The 20,648-nt window shown below is 45.3% G+C and overlaps 1 protein-coding gene across 1 annotated transcript in view; it reads left to right on the top strand.

The window, feature by feature from the left end:
• Nucleotides 1-20,648, top strand: part of LCP2 (lymphocyte cytosolic protein 2) — a 71,626-nt gene that overhangs the window by 40,157 nt on the left and 10,821 nt on the right. Inside the window, exons 6-15 of the mRNA XM_054977875.1 lie at nt 1,314-1,351; nt 10,263-10,449; nt 10,889-11,001; nt 12,833-12,896; nt 13,142-13,216; nt 14,394-14,419; nt 14,511-14,530; nt 14,633-14,737; nt 15,631-15,665; nt 17,950-18,079. Of these exons, the coding sequence (XP_054833850.1) occupies nt 1,314-1,351; nt 10,263-10,449; nt 10,889-11,001; nt 12,833-12,896; nt 13,142-13,216; nt 14,394-14,419; nt 14,511-14,530; nt 14,633-14,737; nt 15,631-15,665; nt 17,950-18,079 (793 nt within the window). The remainder of the gene's footprint in view (nt 1-1,313; nt 1,352-10,262; nt 10,450-10,888; nt 11,002-12,832; nt 12,897-13,141; nt 13,217-14,393; nt 14,420-14,510; nt 14,531-14,632; nt 14,738-15,630; nt 15,666-17,949; nt 18,080-20,648) is intronic.

The following is a 20,648-nucleotide window of genomic DNA, read 5'->3' as shown; positions in this document are numbered from 1 at the left end:
TTATAGCCCACCCTCCCCAACCAAGTGGGCTCAGTCAAAACTGCCTGCCTGAATGTTGCATTGGCAGTTTTTATACTACAGTTTTATGATACTAGATATAATATTATTTGTCAGTAAATATATCATGATTACATACGCAACGTTTGGAATAGACCTTCATCAATCAGTCTTTTAGATTTAGGGCCAAGCTACACATGACGAATGACACTTGAACAGCAAGTGGATTGAGTGGAGGGCAAGTGAACAGGGAGAAATACACTTGCCGTTCAAGTGTCATTCGTCACTTGTAGCTTGGCCCTTAGATTCCCAAGAAGAAGAAATATCAGGGAGTCCACTGTATTCAATACAATTTATCTAAAAGGCACAAAACATGGTACTTAAATTAACTCCATAAGATTCCAGTTCACAAAATCTGTAATACCAGCATTTCTTGAACTCTATTGAATTGTTGCCTCTCTTTTAACAGTATCCATTTGATCAATAATGAGTCAGCATTAGTTCAAGGCCTCTAATTCCAGCATGAACAGAAACCCCATTGCTTAGCTTGAATTGATTACTTTCATCACAGAAAGTCTAGTATGTTTGTTACCTAAAACTCACATATTTATATGTCTACAAATCCTCTTATATTGCAAATCTAACAGACCTTCCATCACTGAACACTCCCCACTGTATGGGATAAAACATTTACTCTTTTGTAATGTATTGGTACTTAATTTAGATGAATCTCTTTTTATAAATTATCTCAACTAGGCCGAATCCACATTACCTCCGCGCGTCCCGGTGTTGCACTAAATGTCCGCGAAACACCCGGAAGTATAGCGTCTTTCAAGCGCGATTTCTGAATCGCGCTTGAAAGACGCTATACTTCCGGGTGTTTCGCGGACATTTAGTGCAACACCGGGACGCGCGGAAGTAATGTGGATTCGGCCCTAGTTTCTTAGTTCATGCCTTTGCTTCCAATAGGGATGAGTTCACGCATGCATGTTCATCACTTGAAACCTGCAACATGTGTGAAGTATCACCATCAATTAAGCAGCACCAATAGAGCTTTCCTATCACCACACATCCCCTCAGATGCGACACTTTCAGTGGAGCCCATTTCAAACATTCAGCTGGCAACTAATGACTAATATAATTAATACTACTACTTACCAAGTAGTAAACATTCCTTTGTGAAATATGAGAAGTAGCTGTCCTCATGTTCTCCACCATAATTCTTCTTATAGGGTATTAGCAACTGACAATAGCAACTGTATACATTTGGAAATGTATAAACTGTTAAGAAGCCTTTTGTTGTTGCCTTTTCATAGACTTCAGACAAGAAGAAGCTGACAGCTGGTCTTCTTTTGTAAGTATGTTTTAAAAACATAGTTATACAGCTGAATGGACATAAATTAGGACACAGATTGAACTACTTCTACTCTATTCCTGTGTGTCTTTTTTAAAAATTTAAAAACATTGTTGGTAATTTTTGGACTAATATTTTAAAAATTAAAGCATAACCCACCCACCCCTTTATTTTTCAAGATTTTCTTACAACTTAAAATGCTTTGGGTTGATTCCAAAGGTCATTTTCCAGCAACGGAGGAGGGAGTCAATTTTCACCAATTTCCCCTCCCACTTCATCTCCCCAACACACACCATTCTCGAGTGCCCCCTGTTTCCTGAGAACAGCACTTTAGGGGGCTCATTGAGTATCAGTAGGGGGAGCTGTCACAAGTGAAGCTAAGACATAACCAGTGTCAAGCTGCCTAGCTTCCACCAGTACAGAGTCTTTGAGAGACTTATTTCACTGCCATTAGTTAGAAACAGCAGAACAAAACAAGAGTGGCACCTTGGGGACTAATAAAATGTATTCCATCATAAGCTTTTGTGTTCTGACTCACAAAAAAATTTTAAGTCTCTATTGTGCCACTAGACTCCTGCTACAGACTAACACAGCTATGTATCTAGAATTAGAAGCGTACGTCACTGAATCATGGAGTTCAAAATATTTCTTTCTTCCATGCATGCATGCATGCATCCATCCATCCATCCATCCAAAGAGGCTAACTATTAAAAGCAGAACATTATAAAACAACCATAACCCAATTTAAAAACAAGAATAAAATACATTTTAAAAAAAAACAGACCCAGCGATTAAATTTGTGATTTCAATGGGCTTAGAGCCAAGCTACAGTGACAAATGACACAGGTTGGACACTTGTCTGCTCAAGTTTTGATGGGAAATGTAGGCATCCTGGTCTTGCAGCTTGACTCTCTGACTGCTGTCCAATGGACTTTTCAACTGTCACTTGTCCAACATTCCGCCAAGCTGCCTACATTTCCCATCAAAACTTGAGGGAAGCTCACAAGTGTCCAACCTGTGTCAGGCGTCACTTGTAGTTTGGCTCTTAGACTGGAGTAACACTACTTAGAATTGCACTGACAGTCTCTGAAACCCATTTCAGTCAAAATCCTGGCTGCAGCATTCTGTACCAATTGAAGTTTTTGAATACTTTTCAAGGATAGCCTCATGTAGGATAGCCTACATTGCAGCAATCTAATCTAGATGTTACCAAGGCATGCACCACAGCGGCCAGATCACAGTGGATGCCATTGCTAGCTAACTAGCTGAAGCTTGTAAATGTAAGCCTGATATTTATTTATTTAAAATATTTAATGCTGTCTTTCCACCCAAATAAGTTCCCCAAGGTGGCGAAAATTAAAACATTTCAACATTAAAAAAGCATTTTAAATAAAGTATATATAAAATAAACAATTCACTAAAAACATATAAATGCACAAACACATAACACCAAAGCCAGGGGAAAGGGCCAATAACAGTTACTGGGGGTATGCCAAACAAAACAAAAAAGTCTTCACCTGATGGTGAATTACAATGATAGAGGGAGACAGACTAATCTCCTTGGGGAGGGAGTTCCAACATTTGGGTGCCATGACTGAAAAGCCCTTTCTTAAGTTTCCCCCTATCTAGCCTGAGATGGTGGGGGACACCCAAAAAGGGCTCCAAAGATGTCCTGAATAGATTGGTAGGTTCATATGGGAGAAGGGGTACTTAAGGTATGCAGGACTCAAACCACTTGTTCCATCAAGTTCAGTAATGTCTACTCAGACTTACAGCAGGTCTCCAGGATCTTAGGCAGAGGCCTTTCACATTACATACTACCTGATCCTTTTTGGTGGAAATGTCAGGGATTCAACTGGGACCATTTGCATACCAAGCAGATCCTCTACCACTGAGCCACAGTCTTCCTTGAAAGAGGTCTTTCAGAGTGTGAAGATATAGGGGTCTCTGTACAGGATACGGCCTCATTTACAAAACAGTGCTTGAACTGAGAGCTCTGAAGATTAGATTCTGGAGGACTCCTGCTGAGAGACTTACTAGCTATGGCATCATACCATAGCTTATAATCTTCCTCATCTGAGAATAAGGATTTGTATCCCTGGCTATTATAAAGCTTCAAGGTATCTGCTTCCTTTTTTCTATGAAAGACCACAAGTTTCTCCCTTTGAGCAGTGATGGCAGATATTCCTGGTTTCTCGGGATGGCTAACCTGAGAAACCAGGAATATCTGCTGCCACTCCACCTGCTTGGTTCCACTGATTCCTCCACCCAGGAGCCAGAGAAACTAATAGTCCTTATCTATTCTTTGCTCCTGCTCTTTTTAAAAACATCAAGCTACATATGCCCTGTAGGACTTCTTGAATTTTCACAAGATTACTTCATCTTGCGAGAGCTTGACCACCATTTTGGTTGCCCTGGGAACAAGAAATGGGGGCTGAATTCTGACAAGAAGGAATCTTGTAAGAGTTTGGGAACTGTGTGGCTTGCTGGACTGCTTTAAAAAGAGGCCTGGGGGAGTGAAGAGAATTGTCTTTTTCATCTCCCAAGTAGACGTGGCATTTAGATGAGTAGAAAGTTGGCAGCTGACTGACTAGAGGAGAGTAAGATGGGAGGCTGTTACTACCAAAAATTTGCTCTATCATGTCATAATATATATATCATGTCATATCACAGAAAAGGTTGTGCCTTTGTGCCACTCAACCACTAGTTTCCAGATTTCTGCTGGGCTGATTTTCTATGATATATAACGGCTCCCAGACTCACCTGGGGGCCTGAGTTGCAGGCGATGCGGGGGGAGGCGAGCGGGAAGCGGCATGGTGGCCACCATGTTGTGGAGGGGCGGTGAGTGTCCAGGTGGCAGGTGACTCCGCCCAGGCACATCCGGCGTGGGCCCCTGGTCGGATAGCTGATCCCCACCCCTCAGCACTTGGCCCGTGGTGGCATGGAGGCCGGACGTGCCTGTGTTCTCCTCGTAGGGGCCAACCAGAAGTCACAGTCTTGTAGGCTGTGCTAGGCTTTGGCCTCGACAGCGGCGAGCAAGCAAGTGAGCCGCGCGGGGCCTTGACTGCGGTGAGCGGGTGATCGAGCGAGCAAGCGAGCCGCACAGGGCCTCGACGGCTGCAAGCGACCGAGCTGTGCGGGGCCTTGCTGACGACGGCGCCGATCAAGTGAGCTGCACGAGGCCTCGCCGGCAGTGATGGCGGCGGCTAGCAAGCGAGCAGCACGAGGCCTCACCGCCAGCGGCGGCAACAAGAGAGCGAGCGAGCGGGCTGCGCGAGACCTCGCCGTCAGCAGCAGCAACCAAGCTGTGAGAGACCTCGCTGCTGGTGGTGGCGTCGGCAGCGTGGGCTGCATCCAGGCAGTGGAGACCGGGCCACGGGAGGCTGCAGCGGTGTGAGACTGCCTGTGGTTGTGACAGCGGAGGCAGCAACGTGAGGGCTGTGTGAGGCTGTGGCAAGGAAGTTTGGGAGCAAGTGGGCCAGGTGTCTCCCCCCCCATGGGCCCTGAGGATAGCGGGAGAGCAGAGGCTGCACGGGGGTTATGGGCTCCCGCGGAGCACAGGCTGGGAAGGAAGGAGTGGGGTGGAAGCATGCGCGCGCACACAGGCTTCTCTGCCTCTGGGCTTGAAACCCAGAACCACAGCCTCCCCGGCTTCACCTTCATCCACCAGGGCTGACATCATCAGGGGAGGGCAGGCTAGGCAGACCACGAGCAGCGCTAGCCCCCTTCCCCCTTGGGAGACTAGCAGCTGTGCCTCAACAGGCTGTTCAACAAGGAGTTCAGATCAGGAGAGAGGAGCCAAAGTAGTTAAAAAGAGATTTGGTGCTGCCTCCCCCTTGCCCACCCAGGCACCATAGCAGTTGGGAGATCTCCCAGCGATGGGAGCAGAAGCCAGGCAGCCGAAATCACTTCTCCCCCAAGAAAGATGGGCTATTCTAATGTGAAGATGTAATAAAGGGTATGTGTGTGTGTTGCTTCTCCCTGGATGGACCTCCCTACTGCTTAGGAAAGCTTTTGTTTCAGGGGCAACCTGAAGGGGGTGAGTGGGGGAGAATGAGGGAGCTTGGGTGCAGCCAAGTGGGAGGAGTGGCATGCTTCTCTGGGATCTGGTGTTTAGGTAAATACTGTGCCTATTGGGGCTGCCCAGGCTTGCCTCTCCTCCTCTATCTTATTCTTCCCAGCCCCTTGTTGGTAGGGGGCAGTAACAAAAGGGAAAGGCAATTCAAACGTTTAGGAGCCACTCATTGCCGAGAAGCAGCCACTGGCTTCATTGCAGTGGGGCTTTATTCTAATTATGGGTCAGCCAGTTCTCAGGTAGTAGCTGTAGATCTCCTGGTATTACAACTGATCTCCAGAGGGCAGGGCAGGAAGATCACTGCTTCTTGGCTGTAGGGCACGGTACCTTGCTCAGCCTCAACTTTCATAGAGCTCAGTATCTCATATATGTCAGATACATTGTGGCAGTATTTATGGCACTAGTCACATTAGAGAGATCTGGCACTCATGCACAGGCTGGAAGAGAGCTTTGCATCCCAGACTAATGAGGCAGGTAAACCGTGGTTCCCACAGGACGGGGCAGGGGTTAGATGCACTCAGACTGCTTTGTCAGGATGGGTGGCTGTGGTAGTCTCTGTAGCAGTAGAAGGAGCAAGAGTCCAGTAGCACCTATGAGACTAACAAAATTTGTGGCAGGGTATGAGCTCTTGTGAGCCACAGCTCACTTCTTCAGATTCAGCTATAATGTGAGTTAAATGTGTAACCAGCATTCAGAGGGGGTTTAATTCTCAGACTCACCAACTGGGAAGGCAGGCAGAACAGCATTTTTTTTAAAAAAAATCAATCTGCAATCATGCTGACCAGGAGTTTTAAATACGTATATTTGGTTAAAACATTTTGCATGTCAAGGATGTTTTGTTTGTTTTTAGACTGTTGTTAAACTGCAGAGATAAAATGCAGGCATGGTGTACAGAAAAAATGAAATGGATGACCAGTGGCACTTAAAACCTTTAACTTCCAGCAGGTGAATTGGTGAGGGCAGCTCAGTGAAGGGAGTTCTGAGTTAAATAAACAAACAAAACAAAACTCAGACTTATGCCGGAATGATTTTGTTGTAGTCCATGGTGCTGCTGGGCTTCAGTTTTTGATTTGCAGCTTCAGATTAGCATCTCTGGCATGTTCACTTATTTGTCTGGCATGGTTTCTTACCAGATTTGGCAGCTTGCTAGAAAGGAGATTCCAAGCCAGATAGCTGCCTAAGAGGTTCAGTACAGGTATCTGAGCTACTGTTTGGTTCCCTGGCTACACTAACGACCGGCCGGGAAGAATGCGGGCGGCTGTGTTCGCAATGATTATCTTGTACTGTTGGGTACGGGACTCATTGCAGAGCAACCATTTTAGTGTCTTGGGCTAGGCATGATCCCATGCCTGGTGGCATTGGCAAGGTGGGCCTATCTCTTTCTGTTGCACCAACTGCCACATTCCCGCACAGAGGAATGGTTATAGTTTCTCCAGCATACATGCTCATCTCTTCTCTGCAGGTTTCACAGTGACAGAGTCCCTCACTTTTCTACTTCACAGTATAATACCCGGAATAGGTAGAGCACATCTAGTGCTGCATAGTTAATGTACATTGATTAACTCAGTCACCCTCGGCATGCATTGCTGGATTCCTGGGTGCGTGGAGGTGGCCAGTAATGGCACATTGCGAGTTCCCCAAACTGGAGGGGAACGCTACGGTTAGCCCCTGTGCAGGAATAGCACAGCATTTGCTGCTGTTGTGGGGTGGAAATCCTCGTGACCAGGACTGGAAGGGAGATTCGTCCTCGCAATCAGAGGCAGCATTCCTGGCCTCTGTAGAAAATATTGGGATAGCACATCCCACACCCTTTTTGGAGATTCAACATTAGGCGCTCCCCTCATCTTGCTCTGAGCATAAGTAAATAATCCCCAGCCTTCTCTCCCCTCACCACCGAGTTTCCCTTGAGGATCAGTCTAATACATTTGTATAGGTAGATAGATAATTATAGAGATGGATAGGTATAGATTCAGCTGCAGCATGTATTAAACTATTTGTTTTAAAAATGGGATATCGCTGCAGTGAAATGCTCTCGGGTGGGAAGGCTGGAACAATTTGACATGGTTCAATGGTAAGTTGAAGTACTGCAGCCTGACTTCTGCTCACGACCTGATTTCGATCCTGGCGGAAGCTGGGTTCAGGTAACCAGGTTAACTCAGCCTTCCATCCTTTCGAGGTTGGTAAATTGAGTGCCCAGTTTCTCGGGGGTAAAGTGTAGATGACTGGGGAAGGCAATGGCAAACCACCCCTTAGTGAAAGGTCTGCCAAGAGAATGTCGTGATGCAACATCCCCCATGGGTCAGTGATGACTCGGTGTCCACGGGGGACTACCTTTACCAAATGGTGTGCACAAGTTCACCTTGCGTGGTCAACTAACAAGTTTTCTTCAGCCCAGTATGCTGCAGTACGTGGAATATGCACTGCGGAACCCTAGGGGACTGGTTCTTTGGGCACATCCTGGATGGAGTTATGGGCTGGACCTGTTGCCAGCGAACTGTGGAAATTTGTAACCACTCATCATGGGTTCAAGGGAGTTCTAGGACTGTGTGCTTTCTCCATCTCAGCAGCCCTCTCAGATGGGGCTTTAGTGTTTTGCCTGAGTCACCCAATGTCCATAGCCTTGGCTGTATGCTGCTCATCCTCGGGGGCATGGGGCCTTGCCCCCAACATCTAGAGGGGTATACCCGGTCTAGCTCTGTGGTCCTTTCTCACGTGCCCAGGGTAGTGCCGATCACCAATTCGGGGTCAGGAAGGAAGGCCTGATTGACTCTGGGGTTCTGGAGGTTTTTCGCCTTCCTCTGGGCATAGAGCAGGGGTCACCGTGCCATCCAGGTGCCCCCCCTGGAATGCATGCCCTTGCCATTGGTGTGGTCTGCCTTCTCCCCCCTCCCATTTCCTGGGGGAAGGTGGTCACCAGCAGGATGCTCCAGGGATTCCCTGCTGTGGATGGGGGTGTTTCACACAGCCAGACGTGCTTAGCTCCCCGCTGATGCTCTCTTTTTAGCTGCAGGTTCTGACCTGGTTCTGGTATGGACTTGCCAGAGAGGACGGCGACGGCCAGGTCCTGTGGTGACAAGGTGGCCAGGTCTTGAAGGGGGTGCGCCAGCACAGTGGATCCTGGCAGTGGCATCCTGCAGTTCTTCCTGGAACGTGGGCATCCTGCAGTTCTTCAGCACCACCAGGGGGCTCCTCAGGGGGCTCCGGCTCAGGATGAGCCTCCTTGAACAATGGGCTAGAGAGTTTCATGGTGCCCTGCCCCGATTGAATAGGATGCAGGGGGCAGGGGCTGAGGGGCGACCAGGGGAGTCCCATGGGGTGATTCTTCCCTGGTCAGCTATCGTGGTATGGTGATGGTTCTTGCCTGGTGATGTCCTTCCAGCTGGGGTCTGGACGTATGGATGTACAACACTGAGGGGCCCGCTTGTTTTGGTTTTGTAGCTCTTGGAGTGTTGGTGGTGAGCCATTTTGTGGCTCTTGTGGCGGATTGGGGCATTGGGCACCGATCCGTTTGGGGGGAAACAGGGCCCTCAGGCTCAGTTTCCCTATTATGGGGATCCCCATAAGGGGCCTGGGGAGTGAGGAATGGCTGGTGCATGCCCAGACGGGGGCTGTCAGTCTGCCTCACTCCCAGGTGACGGGATGATCCACACAGGGGTGTACACCCACCTGGCATCCCACTGATTGTCACCCCATGGTTCCCCCCCTCAGCAGGGGTCTGAGGAGGCGTGTGGCTCAACGGCTTGGCAGACGGGTCAGCCGATGCTCGGATCCGTGCCCTATGTGCGCCTTTGCTCCCGAGCTGTAATCTCAATAAAGTTGTGGCCTCTTTACCTCCAGCACTGTGTCTGTGTGTTTCTTGTCGCCGTGCCCCCTCCCCGCTCTCCTCCCACCATTTAGCACTCGCCTGCAAATAACAGTTCCCAGACTCACCTGGGGGCCTGAGTTGCGGGCCATGCGGGGGGAGGCGAGTGGGAAGCAGCATGGTGGCCACCATGTTGTGGAGGGGCGGGGAATGTCCAGGGGCCAGGTGACTCCGCCCAGGCACATCCGGCATGGGCCCCTGGTCAGATAGCTGATCCCCGCCCCTCAGCACTTGGCCCGTGGCGGCATCCCACCCAGCCCTCCCTTTTGTCACAACTTTGGAGTGAGCAGGCTGCGGATTGGGGCATTGGGCACCGATCCGTTTGGGGGGAAACAGGGCCCTCAGGCTCAGTTTCCCTATTATGGGGATCCCCATAAGGGGTCTGGGGAGTGAGGAATGGCCGGTGCATGCCCAGATGGGGGCTGTCAGTCCGCCTCACTCCCAGGTGACAGGGGATGATCCACACAGGGGTGTACACCCACCTGGCATCCCACTGACTGTCATCCCATGGTTTCCCCCCTCAGCAGGGGTCTGAGGGGGCGTGTGGCTCATCGGCTTGGCAGACGGGTCAGCCGATGCTCGGATCCGTGCCCTATGCGCTCCTTTGCTCCCGAGCTGTAATCTCAATAAAGTTGTGGCCTCTTTACCTCCAGCACTGTGTCTGTGTGTTTCTTGTCGCCGTGCCCCCTCCCCGCTCTCCTCCCACCATTTAGCACTCGCCTGCAATCATCTGTCCTTGGTCCTGAGACTGCTTGAAAGAAAGTCTGACTGTTAATGAATGGTAATCTAGACTCAGTAGGTTCCTATTTTCCCAAACCTATGAGGGTTGTTCATGTAAACCTCTCCCCTTAAAAAAATTAGATAAATAAGGTTTAATTGTGTTTGTAAAGAACTGTACAATTTTCAACGAGGCATAGGTGTATGAAACCACAACTTTGCTATGTTAAGCTTAACTGGCACTTCTATTTTGACAGGAAAGTGATGACTATGAAAGTCCAGATGACCAAGAACCTGGGGTAGACTACGAAACACCAAATGATGGAGATAGTGCAGAAGAGGAAAATGATGGCGATTATGAACCTCCTCCTTCCAATGATGATGAGACCCACCGTAATGCTATATTTCCTTCCAAACCAATTCCAACCCCTTCTGAATACATAGGTAAAATCTGCTTTCAAGAATTTCATTATTGAAATAAAGGAAAGATTCACAGTGTAATCCTAACAAGTCTACTCAGTGAGACTTTTACAGTGGAGCTTACACTTCGGAAAGTGTTCCTGAATTCCACTGTTAGTATTGCTTGGAGAAGCCAAATAGAGGGCTTTTTTCTAATCAGAAATTTTAATCAATATTTTTCTAATAATGATTTTTAAAACTTCATTTTAATTGAACTTTGACAGCTATTGTTGAGATGTGCCCTATCATAGGTAAATGTAACTGAAAAGCTGGGGAAAAGTGCTTCACATCATGTAACTATTAATTTAAATATATCTCTCTGAAATGCTCCCTTAAAAGTGAACCTCTATTAAGACCTTAGTAAAACCAAATACAAAGGTGTATGATTTTCTGTATATTTTGTGACTGTTCTTGCTTTCCTTAGATAGAGCTGCAACAGTTAAAACATCTCTTCAGCCTCCTGTTCCTCCTCAGAGATCTGTACCCTCTCCAATACCATCTCCAATACCAGCAACTCATGGAGACAGAAGTGCTGGGGTACGTTTTTTTAAAAAAAATCTGTACAAGGAATAATAATTGGGAAACTACCAAACACCAATTTATAGCTATCCTTACTATTACCTTCCACGTTGTGAACCTCTCCCTGTCTCCCCTCCTCCCCCCTCCTCTTCTATATTTGATCAGTTTCTGTACCACGCATCTGACGAAGAGAACTTGATTCTCGAAAGCTTATGCTACAATAAAATTGGTTAGTCTTAAAGGTGCTACTGGACTCTTTTTGATTTTGCTACCACAGACTAACACAGCTAACTCCTCTGCATCCCTGGTTATTTACACTGTTGTCCTGTAGTTGCCTACAGACACTCTCTCCAGCTATAAGTGTGTGTGTGTCAGTCAGAGATGGGTTGGAAACAGGTTCAAAACTGTGCATTAATTTTTGAAATATACTCACAGATTATCACCCAAACAAAAAATGTCTACAGAACAAAACAGAGAAGCAACAGTTCATCTTTATTCTTCTGTGCAGGCACACATTGGTACACATTGTGCATGTGCAGATCTGCTGCTCAGAGAAAATTTTCTTGTTTTTTGAAGCTCCAATAGGGGCCCCTTCTCCCAGAGTGTGCAATACCTCTGTTTACCTGCCTAAACGGTCACATGCTCTGAGGTAGAAGTGATCCCTTCCCTTTGTTCTCTCTTAGCTACCATGAGGAAAGGAAGTTTTCCCGTGTTGCTCTATCTTACTTAAACTTTACTGAGGGAATTTATTTCTGAAGGCAAATTTTTGGCTCATCCCTTCGATCTACTCACCTTTCTGAACTTCCCCAAGATGTCTCAGAAGACATTGTTTAAGAAATGCTCAGTGTGGGCCCAAAATGCTCCACACAGATGAGCATGAGTTATGCTTGTTGTGCCTCAGTAAAGGGCACAATATTGCTGCTTGCAAATATTGTCAACATTTCATTCCTGGACATTTGTAAGGCAACTACATGGTCAGATACTTTTGTAAAATGCTAGGCCTGTAGATATAAACTCTAGATGAAAATGTGCTGTAGGCAAAGCCGTTCTGTATTCCTTGTTTAATTTTTAAAAATGAACATATTGTTCTATGCATTGTGGAAGCACACTTTACTCAGGGTTACTATCATGTTTATTGTTGCGCTATGCACCTTGTTATGTTGTTGTTGTTCAGTAAAGTGTCATATTTCTCTTTTGTGTGTAGCTTGGTAATCTCCTAATGTTGGACTGCACAGAGAAATTCAAATGAAACAGAGGCTGCTTCCATACACGTTAGACAATCCACTTTCAATACTCTTTAGTGAACATTTGGAACTGCTTTTCCATGTGTGGAACAAAAAATCCACTTCCAAAGGATTGCTAAAGTGCATTGAAAGTGCATTATTTAACGTGTGTGGAAATGGTCACAGTTACACTTATCTGTAACCATAGTTTATCAATGGTCTTCTCTTTAGGTAGACATTCCCTTCCCCTCTGCCCTGCTGTGAACTCTGGTTTGGAATAATCCAGGGTTGAGCTCAGAGCATCTTAGGAAAACCGAGGGTTGATTCTTCTTTGGAAGAAATGCCATTAGAGCACATACCATTTAGGTGGGAAAACTGAGGTATTGCGCTCTCAGGGAGAAGTACTCCCTATGGGAGCTTTAAAGAGCTTAAGAAAATTCTCAGAATGGCAGGCCTGTAATATGTGCCTGCATGGAAGATATTCAATAAACAATGGTTACTGGTAAATGCAAACCCTTTCTATATGATACCTCATAGCTCTCAGATCCCTGGGTTGACAGCTATTAGCAAAGAATCATAATGCAAAGACTGATTTAAACCATTGACTGGATCTATTATTTTTTCAGTCTCTCTTCTCTTCACCTTCAAGCAATGAGACTAACAGAGAAAAAAACATCAAGATGTTTAAACGTAAGTAGCTTTTATTCTCTCCTGTTTTTAAATTACATCCTTTTGTACATTGCCATTGCTCATTATATAAGGCATTTTCTCAGCTTTACCTTAACCCTCTTAACTGATCAGGTTCTTAACTCACTGATTATTGTAATTCTAAAGAGGAATTCTACTTTGTGTTATACAGAAGTCATATAAAATGCTTTGTGGGGAGGGTTATGTATAAGTCTGCTATTTGCCACACTGTTTCTATTTCATTCCAGCTCCTATAGATCGAACCAAAAAGCCCCCACTGAATCGATCTGGGCCACTATTTGACAGAGATGCACTAAGAGGAGGTTAGCACTTATTTATGGTAACTGCTAACATTATTTTTTCAGTGCAATACAACACATTGAAAGAAGATGCCCATGGGCAAATATATACTTCAAACTGTTACAAAACCAGAGATTGTGATCTGAAAAGTAAAGCTGGAGAAGAATGTTATGGGCTATTGATATGGTCTGATAAGCAGGCAGCATTTCTGTAACTGAGGCACAAGTCTGTAAATACGTGGGATCGGAATAAAGTAACCTTGGAACATCTTGGGTATTTCTGTTGAGTATCCTACAGAAGACCTGAAAAATCTTCATAGGCCAAAAGTCTTCATGCAAACAAAAGCATACTGGAGGATACAATGTGAAATTCATTTATTATAGCAACTTTTTGAATGGCTTTTCATCATGATACATGACCGTTTAGAAGAAAGATGGGGTATAAAGAAGTAAATAAATATCTGATGTATTTCACAAAGGGGTAGTATGATAGATTTTTATAAAGTATAAGATGATGTAAAAACAGTAATTACATTTAAAACTCTGTCTTCAACCTCAAGTTTTAAGTTACATACCTATAACCCAGACTACATACAATAAACATAATGTTCCATCATTGCCTCGTTGGAGTATGTGACAGCATTTCACTGCTAGTAAAAGTGTTCAGAGCACAGAGCGGTCCTCAGATGTGCCTTTTTAAAGAGATGTTTACTACTTAGTTGATCTGTCAAGTAGATGCTTATTGTCCGAAGAGTAATTAGCTGTTTAATCTAAATACTTGATTAGAGATAACAGCCATGAGAAAGCAGAAAGTGTTAGCATATATTTTTGTAGTCTTTAAAATAGTATGTTAACAAATGTACCTACTAGCTCCAAGCAAAAATTATGATTTTCCATTAAAGTGAATACATTTCTATCTGTTACATTTTTATCCTGCCTTTCCTCTAAGGAGCCCAGGGCAGAGATTCTCTTCTTGTCCACTATAGTTCCGCAACAGCCCTATGAGCTAGGTTCAAGAGAGTGACTGCCCAGCAGACTTCACACCTGAGTGGGAGATCTGAATCTTGATATCCCCAATCCTAGTCCAATATTCTACCTACATCACTACAGCCATATTAAACCTCATCAGGGAAACCATCCAAACGAAACAACTTTTACTTACCTTCTTTTTTCTTTTGATTTAATTTTAAAATCATTTCAGGCAAAAGAGGAATATTTCCTGAAATGGTAAGACATCCTTTCCATATTATTCTATCACATTTTAATTCATTTTTAAAAATGTATTTACCATTTCTTTTTAACTTTTCCTTTCTTGCAGTCTTTGACACCACAGCTGAGGTAAAACTAATTTTTTGTGGCAGAGATACTCAAATTTTCCCACTTAACATGGCATATTAAAAGCAATTAACACCTTTCATCTTTTTTTCTCTTCTGTTTAAGATTTCTGGGGAAAGAGTTGGAAAAGATACAAAAGCCTCCTGTGCCATCAAACGATAATCATGAAAGACTTAATCCAACCTCTAGAAGGATACCACCATCCTTACAGTAAACATAGATTCACATTTATTTAAATAACTTAGCATGACCATGGGAAAGATCTGCTGTTTTCTTTCTATGTTGACACAATTGACTTTGCCATTGATAAAGGCATCTTTCTAAATAGACTTGGAAGAACTTTGGGAAACCACATGTCCAATAAAAATCCATCACAGTTTGCTACAACTAGAAACCAAAATCGAAGTTTAAAAGTGGGCAAACTAGGCATTAGCAAGATTCAAGTCTAGTAACACTTTGAAGACCAAGCATGCTCTTGAAAGCTGATATCTTGTAAATCTTGTTGATCTTTAAGGTGTCACTGAACTCAACTCAAATCTTGCTCTTCTACTGCAGACTAAAATACTCACTCACTTGAAACTAGGTAAAACCGGTACAAGTTCTGTCAGAATATAAGGGCAATATAAGGCAGGAGGGTGATGCCAAATCCCTCCCTGGACTGCACTTCTGTCCCGCTCCCAAATCAATCCACAAGCAATTGATTTCCAGTGGTGTTCACCAGGACAAAACTGCCTGAGAAACAGGAGGATTAATAGCATGGTAAGGTTTAGCTGAAAAGGTTTTTGATTGGTTAGAAAGTTATTTCTTGAAAAACTCTCTAAAAGCTTTTCATTTGGGAGAGTATTTCATTCAGTGGACTTGGTTAACTTATTCTAAATGTACTTTGAAACTGAAAGAGGAGTTGGACAAAGTTATCCCTAGTCAGTCATACTTTCCCAATTTTGTTGGAACTTTTTGCATTACTTAGCTACATCTTACAGGTTGAGTGGCAATGACTTGATGACCACATGATTTCATTTCATAAATATACTTAGTACTTACTAATCACTCATCTTATTCCCATTATATGCACATTTTTTTTAAAGTATTATTTTCCCTTTTAGGAACAACCAGGTATCTGAAAGAAAGGCAGAAGTGAGTACGCTGATCACAAAAGTCTGTGGTACATTTGTTATACGTGAAAAACTTATTTTAAAAAACACATTTGAATACTACACATCCTGCAATTAGTATAAGCTAGTTCTTTTGTTAGTGAATGCTAATTATTTGCATCATACCAGAAGACTGTTAATATGGTCCCAGTTTTAGTAGTGCCAGCTGCTTCTGGGAAGCTTTTATATTTTGTATACAGTACCGAGACCCTCCTGGTTAATTCTTAAGTGATGCTGAGCAATTCCTTTCTGAAATCCAGCTCCTTAAAATAATCACTTTCAGCTTGTGAAGGTTCATAATTCATATAATTGTAAAGAAATATTTCATAGCTAGACATCCCAGGGATATCAGTGTGGGGGAGGAGGGGGGACGTAGTGGTTGCAGAAAAATAACAAAGTGTCAGCATAGTCCCAACTCCCCCCACCCCGCCACCCCTGAAATCTGTCCTCAGCAGCAGCAGATTGTGCAAATGCACTTCTGTCAGGCCGCTGGGTAATATTCCTAGCACCACAAGGTGCAGTCAATAGACCTGAGCCCTCTCCAAGGATGAAGTATTGGCTAACTTGGTGTTGTTCATTTTGTACTCAGCAATAAAAAGAACTGCCAAGTAGGATGATGATGATGTTCCATCTGTAGGTCTCCACCCCTAACAACTTATTTAACAGAGGAGAGAGGGACTCAGTCTACCTTTGCCATCAGAAAAACAGGGGATTCCACTCTGATGATGACAAACGGGCAGCACTAGGAGGCTAAATACCCATGAAGTGTTGAGCCCGTTCTTATCAAAGAAACTGCCTTCCTAATGGCTCTTGCGGAGATCCACTAGTTTCCACCCCTAAGCTTACTGTGAATGACCATGATAGCTAAATGAGCTGGGTGGTATACCTTCATGTGACCTAATCTTTCATAGAACAGAAAGAAGATATTATATAAAAAGAAGTAATGCTTTATATGCAATTAAAATGCATACAATTGATTATTCTTTTTAAAACTAGCAACAGCCCTAATTTTAACTTAGTTATTTTATTTTCTTTCAGGTGGAAGCTGTCAGTATGTAATGTTTCATTATTCCTTTATATATTGTAATTAAATACATTGGGGGGGGTAGGGTTAACTGGATTAGTGCTCAAGTACCTGCAACGCCTTTTTCTTCCATAGAGTTCAGGTCTTTCTTTTGACTTACAGAACTCTCAGTGCTCTGAAACTTGTATATTCTTATGGCCTCACTCCTAATTTTAAGCACGTGTCCTCTCTAGACAGGTAAAACATGAAATCAGAGGCACAGGACTCTCCCATATGACCATGTTCCAAATCTCAGCATTGAGGCAGGTGATAAGGTAGCAACAAGACTGCATAAAAGCTAAAAAAAATCAACTTCCTTTCAGCTTCTTTATTCCCTGGCATCTGTGCACTGTCCTTGAAAGGATGAATCCAGCAAGACTGGACATCTCATAGGAATGAATTCTCCATTTAGATGGCTATTATCCACTAGTATTATGTGTATTACAGATGTGCAAATTCAGCTCCATAGGGGATGGAGCAGGAAATACAGTCCAACCAGTAGTACTAATGTTCCAGAATGGACCAGTAAAAATCTATTAGATTTTGTCATGGATTTAGAACTCTTTGCCAATATTGTAGTCCTTCCTGTCTGTGTGCAGAGGCCTTCTCCTGTGCCAGTACTTCTCTCACACACATATACATATCACCACATCTCACACACACAGGTGCCTCCTACATTGACCTTGAACAGTAATCATTTCATGAAATCTGTCTTCAGTCACTATCTTCTGCCGGTGTGTGAACGTCTGGCTTTGCCTCAGTGACCCCTTCTTTCTGTCTTATGTTTTAATTGCTATTTCGGAGTCTTACATGTTTGGATTTTAATTGGTTTTATGGTGTATTTAAATGCTTTGTTTCAATGGTTAGCTGCCATTGAAAGACAGGATATAAATTTTGTTTTATTTTGTTTTGTAAATAGTTTTCTTTTATTTTGTAAATAAAAAAATATTGTAAGTGCAGGACATCTCGTGCATGCAAGGCAAAGCTATCAATGGAATCTGTCGAACTAATAGAATACATATAGAAGACTTGATGCCTGTTGAATTCAAAACTGATACCAGAGGAGGGGGCAGAAGTTCAATGGACAGCCAGCTAAAAACCCTAGATCTCCCTAACACCTTTCCAAGTAAAACTAAGTGGTTTCAATTAACTAATGTATAGCTGATCAGAATCTGTTTAAATGGACTTTTTTGCTTTTCTCTTTGTAGATGTTCCCCAAAGGCCAGTTCCTCAGCCACCTTCGCAATTCTTTAATACATTCCCTTCCAGAACAACTAAACCACTAGCTAAACAGAGTCTTTTGCCGCCCAAGAATATACCTGATGCATACCCAGAAAGGTTTGTTGAACAGAACCACTCATTGTTAACTGTTTTATTTATGCAACCTATTCATTACTGTTATTTTGTTTTATTCTGTGAGAGAAGGATAGTCTAGTGCTCGGATATAGTGAGGACAATCAATTTATGTACCAATCATCTTTTGTGATTCCTCCATCTAACATGTGTGACACTGAACCCAGACAATACTTTCCATGCCCTCTCCAGCTATATCAAGTCAAGCTAGCTTCTTTGGGAAAAGAGAATTACTGTATTCCTTGACTACTACAACTGTACTTTGTCTTGTAATTATCATTGAAACCCCAGCCGGAAGGAAGAGACAGACACAGGCTTGGAATAAAGGGCCGTTTATTAAAATAACCATAAATGTAATGCACGGCAAGAGCTAACTAAGCGGTACAGGTCAAGCCCTGGGGTCATACCACTGACCACCGCCTTGCCTGTCTGGGCAAGCCCCACTGCCCTGGGTATAGGCCATCTCCTGAATGGCTGGAACCCGGCAGCCAGGCCTTGGATCCCCCCTCAAGCACCCTTTACGCCCCAGCCGACTAGCATGAGGTTAGGCCTTGCTCCTGGGGATCCCCTCAGGCGCCTGCCCTCTTAGCAAGGAGCCGTCAAAAGCATCCCGCCGTCCTGGCAGCCCTGCACCCCACGCATGGGGAAATGCCAGAGGGGCTCACCGGCCCGCACCCTATTCCCAAAATCTCCTGCCACCGCAAGGGTCAAGCCTCTGCTTAGACCCTCGCGCCCCACAGGTGGCCTAGAGCCACCCGAAGCCCTTGCCGCAGGTCATCTAGAAAAATATCATTGCCCTCAGGTGCCAGGTGGACACCGTCGCCTCTATACAGGTGGGCAAATTCGGCCCTAATCTTGGGGTATGGCAAATAAATACCCAAGCCTTGCCCCAAAGACCTCTTAATGGCGTGGTTAGCCTTCTGTCGGTCCCTCTCTATCGCCCTGGTGTCAAAGGCCTCCCGCCAAACCCGTCGCTGTAGCATCTCTGACCATACTATAAGCACACCCGTCCATTGGCTGCTTATGTATTCAAGGTCCTCAGCTACCTGCATTGACAGGGCCTTGCCCTGTACCAACCCAAGGTCATTACCACCCAGGTGAATGACCACAATGTGTGGGGGAGGACCTTTCTGTCCCCTAAACAGGAGAGGCAGCAGGCCAGGCCATCTGAGACCACGCCTGCCCTGCCAATCCACCGTGGCCACAGCGCTCAGGCCCAGCTGGGATCCAAACTGTGTTCTCTTGGCTTGATTGGCCACCCAGAACACCATGCTGTGGCCACAAATCAGGATTCTCTTCCTCTCCTGGCCCGACACGGCACCTGAGGAAAGAACAAGTAGTTTGCCATTTAAAACTGCTGCAGACGCTGGACATAGGACTGAAATGCCCTTGACTGCCACCTGCCCACTCTCTGAATCGCCTGCTGAGGGTATCCCATAGCAGCTGCTGTGGAGGCCGCACCAATCCAGAAGGAGTGGGTTCCGAATTTGACCCCCGACAAGACAATCGTCAAGTGCCCTCTCTGCCACCGCCCAAAACTGATATTTAGTCAGTGGGGCCTGATCTTCGTGGTGGAGTAAGACCCCTTGGTCATCCCCACGAAGCATGACATATTCCTTGAGGGCCTTAACAGGGCACAGCTCCTGCTCAGAGCAAAAGCTCAGGCCCAAAAGCAAGGTGCTTCCCCGCTGCTGCTGGTCAGTCTGGGTTCCAAACATGACTCCTGACAAGCCAAGATTCTTAAGGGCCCTCTCTGTCACCACCCAAACTGATATTTAGTCAGTGGGGCCCCATCTTCGTGGCGGAATAAAACCCCTTGGTCATCCCCACGAAGCGTGACATATTCCTTGAGGGCCTTAACAGGGCACAGCTCCTGCTCAGAGCAGGGGCCCAAAAGCAAGGGGCTCCCCTGCTGTCACTGGTCAGTCTTGGACTGTCTGATCCCAATGGAGACTTTATCCCCAACAAATTTAATGTCCCGGGCATTCAGTGCCTGGCCAGACGCATCTGTACGCGATGAGGCCATCAGCTCACTAACTCGCAGAGCTCCAAAAAATGCCATTAAGGCAGAAGCGTGGAAAAGCTTCTGTTCAAACACTGACCAACAGACTTCTGCCCATGCGGTCCCCAGTCCCTTAAGAACTGATGAGGAGATGGGCTGCCTCGGGTCACGTGGCATTTTTATCTCCCTGGCCCAGCCTTCCAGCATCTTTCTAATCCTGAAGACACCCGTGAATTCAGGTAAGCCACGTGCTTTGCTGGCGAAGGCTAAAGCGGCCAACTGACCCCTGATGGACCTCACTGCAAGGCCCTGGCCCCGCTGCACTACACAAAGTGCATCAAGTGCTCAGGTGGGATGAGCCACTACTGCTGGAGCCCCGCCAACACCCTGAACTGGTAAAGCTGCCTGACCACCCGGTTGTAGGCCTGGCGTGTACTGGGGGCAATGGACAGCTGGATTGCTCTATTTACTTCCGCCGTCCAAGCTCACATAGCTCCTGGGGCATCCTTGCAGGTTGCCTGTCAGCCCAGGGGGCAAGCTGCCAGAATCATT

The sequence above is a fragment of the Eublepharis macularius genome, chromosome 4, assembly GCF_028583425.1.
Source record: "Eublepharis macularius isolate TG4126 chromosome 4, MPM_Emac_v1.0, whole genome shotgun sequence".
Taxonomy (NCBI): Eukaryota; Metazoa; Chordata; class Lepidosauria; order Squamata; family Eublepharidae; genus Eublepharis; species Eublepharis macularius.
This window is presented reverse-complemented; position numbering and strand designations above follow the sequence as displayed.